The sequence below is a fragment of the Cebus imitator genome, unplaced genomic scaffold, assembly GCF_001604975.1.
Source record: "Cebus imitator isolate Cc_AM_T3 unplaced genomic scaffold, Cebus_imitator-1.0 Scaffold89, whole genome shotgun sequence".
NCBI classification, from domain to species: Eukaryota; Metazoa; Chordata; class Mammalia; order Primates; family Cebidae; genus Cebus; species Cebus imitator.
In genome coordinates this window covers 1,932,527-1,935,282 of record NW_016107404.1, presented here as the reverse complement: position 1 = coordinate 1,935,282, position 2,756 = coordinate 1,932,527, and the positions used below count along the sequence as shown (strand labels likewise).

At 40.6% G+C, this 2,756-nt stretch overlaps 1 protein-coding gene across 1 annotated transcript in view; it reads right to left on the bottom strand.

The window, feature by feature from the left end:
• PECR (peroxisomal trans-2-enoyl-CoA reductase) overlaps window positions 1–2,756 on the bottom strand; it is a 45,687-nt gene that overhangs the window by 15,074 nt on the left and 27,857 nt on the right. Inside the window, exon 4 of the mRNA XM_037740792.1 lies at window positions 507–603. Coding sequence (XP_037596720.1) covers window positions 507–603 — 97 coding nt within the window. The remainder of the gene's footprint in view (window positions 1–506; window positions 604–2,756) is intronic.

Below are 2,756 nucleotides of genomic sequence, written 5' to 3'. Positions count from 1 at the left end.
ATTCTTGACAATCTGGTTGTAAATCAGAGTACTTTCGTAATGATAATTAGGCTTTCTGGGCCGGGAGTGTTGACGTGGCTCACACCCGTAATCCCAGCACTTTGAGGGGCCAAGGTGGACAGATCTGAGCTCAGGAGTTCGAGACTACCCTGGGCAACATGGTGAAACCCCGTCTCTACAAAAATACAAAAAATTAGCAGGGCATGGTGGCGTGCACCTGTAGTCCCAGCTACTCAGGAGGCTGAGGCACGAGAATCGCTTGAGCTCCAGAGGTGGAGGTTGCAGTGAGCCACGATGGTGCCACTGCACTCCAGCTTGGGCTACAGAGTGAGACTCTGCCTCAAGAAAAAAAAAAAGAAAGAAAATCAGACTTTCTGATTTTATCTGTTTTTAAAGTCAATCTTTTATGCTACAGTTGCATATTACCAAACACCTCTATCAACACCACAAATGGAATCAGAAAAGCATAATTTGTCAATAAATTTTAATATAGAACGTTTACCTACAGGGGCAACACAATTGATCCTTACTCCACTGCAGGCCCATTCCAAAGCTAAAGATTTGGTGAGGTTGTAAACACCTTCTCTTGCAGCTCCAGAGTGCCTTTGAAAGACAAAACATAAACAGGACAATCAGCTTCTGTTGAATATTTCTCTTCCTCACCAAGCTGACAGGTATGCCAGCCATCTGACAGAAATCCACCAGACTTCTTGCTATGGAGTCTGTCTTGTTGAGCTTCTGTCTAAGCAACGAAGAAAAAACTATGTCCTTCAATATTAAATCCAAGCCACAGCTGATGATCAAGCAAATCCTACACAGCATAAACCTAGATAAGGCTCCCCAAATCACTATGTAAGAGAAATACTTTGAAGAACTTTGATTATAGAGAAAAACAAATGGGTAATTTTAAGGATTTCAAGCATGTGGTTATTTTAAAAATCAATTTTAAATAACAAAGGAGGCTGGGCGCAGTGGCTCACACCTATAATCCCAGAACATTGGGAGGCCAAGGCAGGGAATCACCTCAGGTTAGGAGATCAAGGCCAGCCTGGCCAACATGGTGATACCCCATCTCTACTAAAAATCCAAAAATTAGCCAGGCGTGGTGGCGAGCACCTGTATTCCCAGCTACTCAGGAGGCTGAGGCAGGAGAATCACTTACACCCAGAAGGCAGAGATTGCAGTGAGCTGAGATCACACCACTGTACTCCAGCCTGGGCAACAGAATTCTCAATCTGTTGAATGAGCTATCTTCAAAGATAAATAAATAAGGATATAAAATTCATATATCAGGCAAGAAATATTATCGATAAAATTTCTAGACATACCAAAATTTAAATAAATGTGAATGCATTACCAGATAAGGAGGTTCAAAATATTTAAGTCTGCATCTGTATGAAGTTTTGTGTAGATAGACACTATGGCTTACAATTTCTGATTACAAGATCTTCAAAACCAAATATAGGATAATTCAATGTGAAAAGAGTAACGCATAAAACTAATTAGGAAAATTCTTCCAATCAAAGGCATTTGAAATCAGCTGGTAAAAAAAGCAGATTATTTAGTAAATCTTCTTGGACTTCCTTTAACAGTTATTTTAGCATAGGTCTGCTGGTGATAATTATTTCACATTTTATATGTAGAAAAAGCTTTTATTTCATCTTAGTTTTTGAAAGATATTTCAATGGATAAAGAATTCCAGGTTGGTATGTTTTTTTCTGTAGGCACTTTAAAGATTTTACACCACTAACTTCTAACTTGCATTGGTGCTGATAAGAAATCTGCTTCTGTATACAATGTCTTTTTCCTGTAGCTGCTTTTAAGGTTTTCTCTTTAGCACTGGTTCTAAGCAATATGATTATGATGTGCCTTGTACACTTGTCTTCACGTTTCTTGTACTGGGGTTTGTTGAGCTTCTTGGATCTACAGGTTTATAGTTTTAACAAATTTGGAAAATGTTCACCCAGTGTCTTCAAATTTTTTTCTGTCCCTGTTTCTCATTTCTCCTCCAAAGACTCCAACTGTCTCACAGTTCACAAATGCTGTTTGTTGTTGTTGTTGAGACGGAGTCTTGCTTTATCACCCATGCTGGAATGCAGTGGTGCAATCTCGGCTCACTGCAACCTCCGCCTCCTGGATTCAAGCGATTCTCCTACCTCAGCCTCCCAAGTAGCTGGGATTATAGGTGCGTGCCATCAGCCCAGCTAATTTTTGTATTTTTAGTAGAAACAGGGTTTTGGCATCTTGGCCAGGCTGGTCTCAAACTACTGGTGATCTGCCCACCTCAGCCTCCCAAAGTGATGGGATTACAGGTGTGAGTCACCGCATCCAGATGATGCTCTGCTTTTTGCAGTCTTTTTTTCTCTGTGTTTCATTTTTGGATAGTTTCTATGGCTATGTAGTCAGGTTCACGAATCTTTTCTTACAAAGTGTCTAATCTGCCTCAATCCCATCCAGTGTTTTTCTCATCTCAGACACTGTAGTGTTATCTCTAGAAGTTTGATTTGAGTCTTTTAAAAATATCTTCCCTGTCTTTACTGAGCACGTTCCATCTTTCCTCTAGCTTCTTGAGCACATGGGATATACTCATCATAAATGTTTTTGGGGAAGTTTTGTTCTGTTTCAGACACAGGATCTCAATATTGCCCAGACAGCAATGGCACCGTCAAAGTCCACTGCAACCTCAAACTCCTGGGCTCAAGCACTCTTCCCACCTCAGCCTCCCAAGTAGCTGGGAATACAGATATGTGCCACCA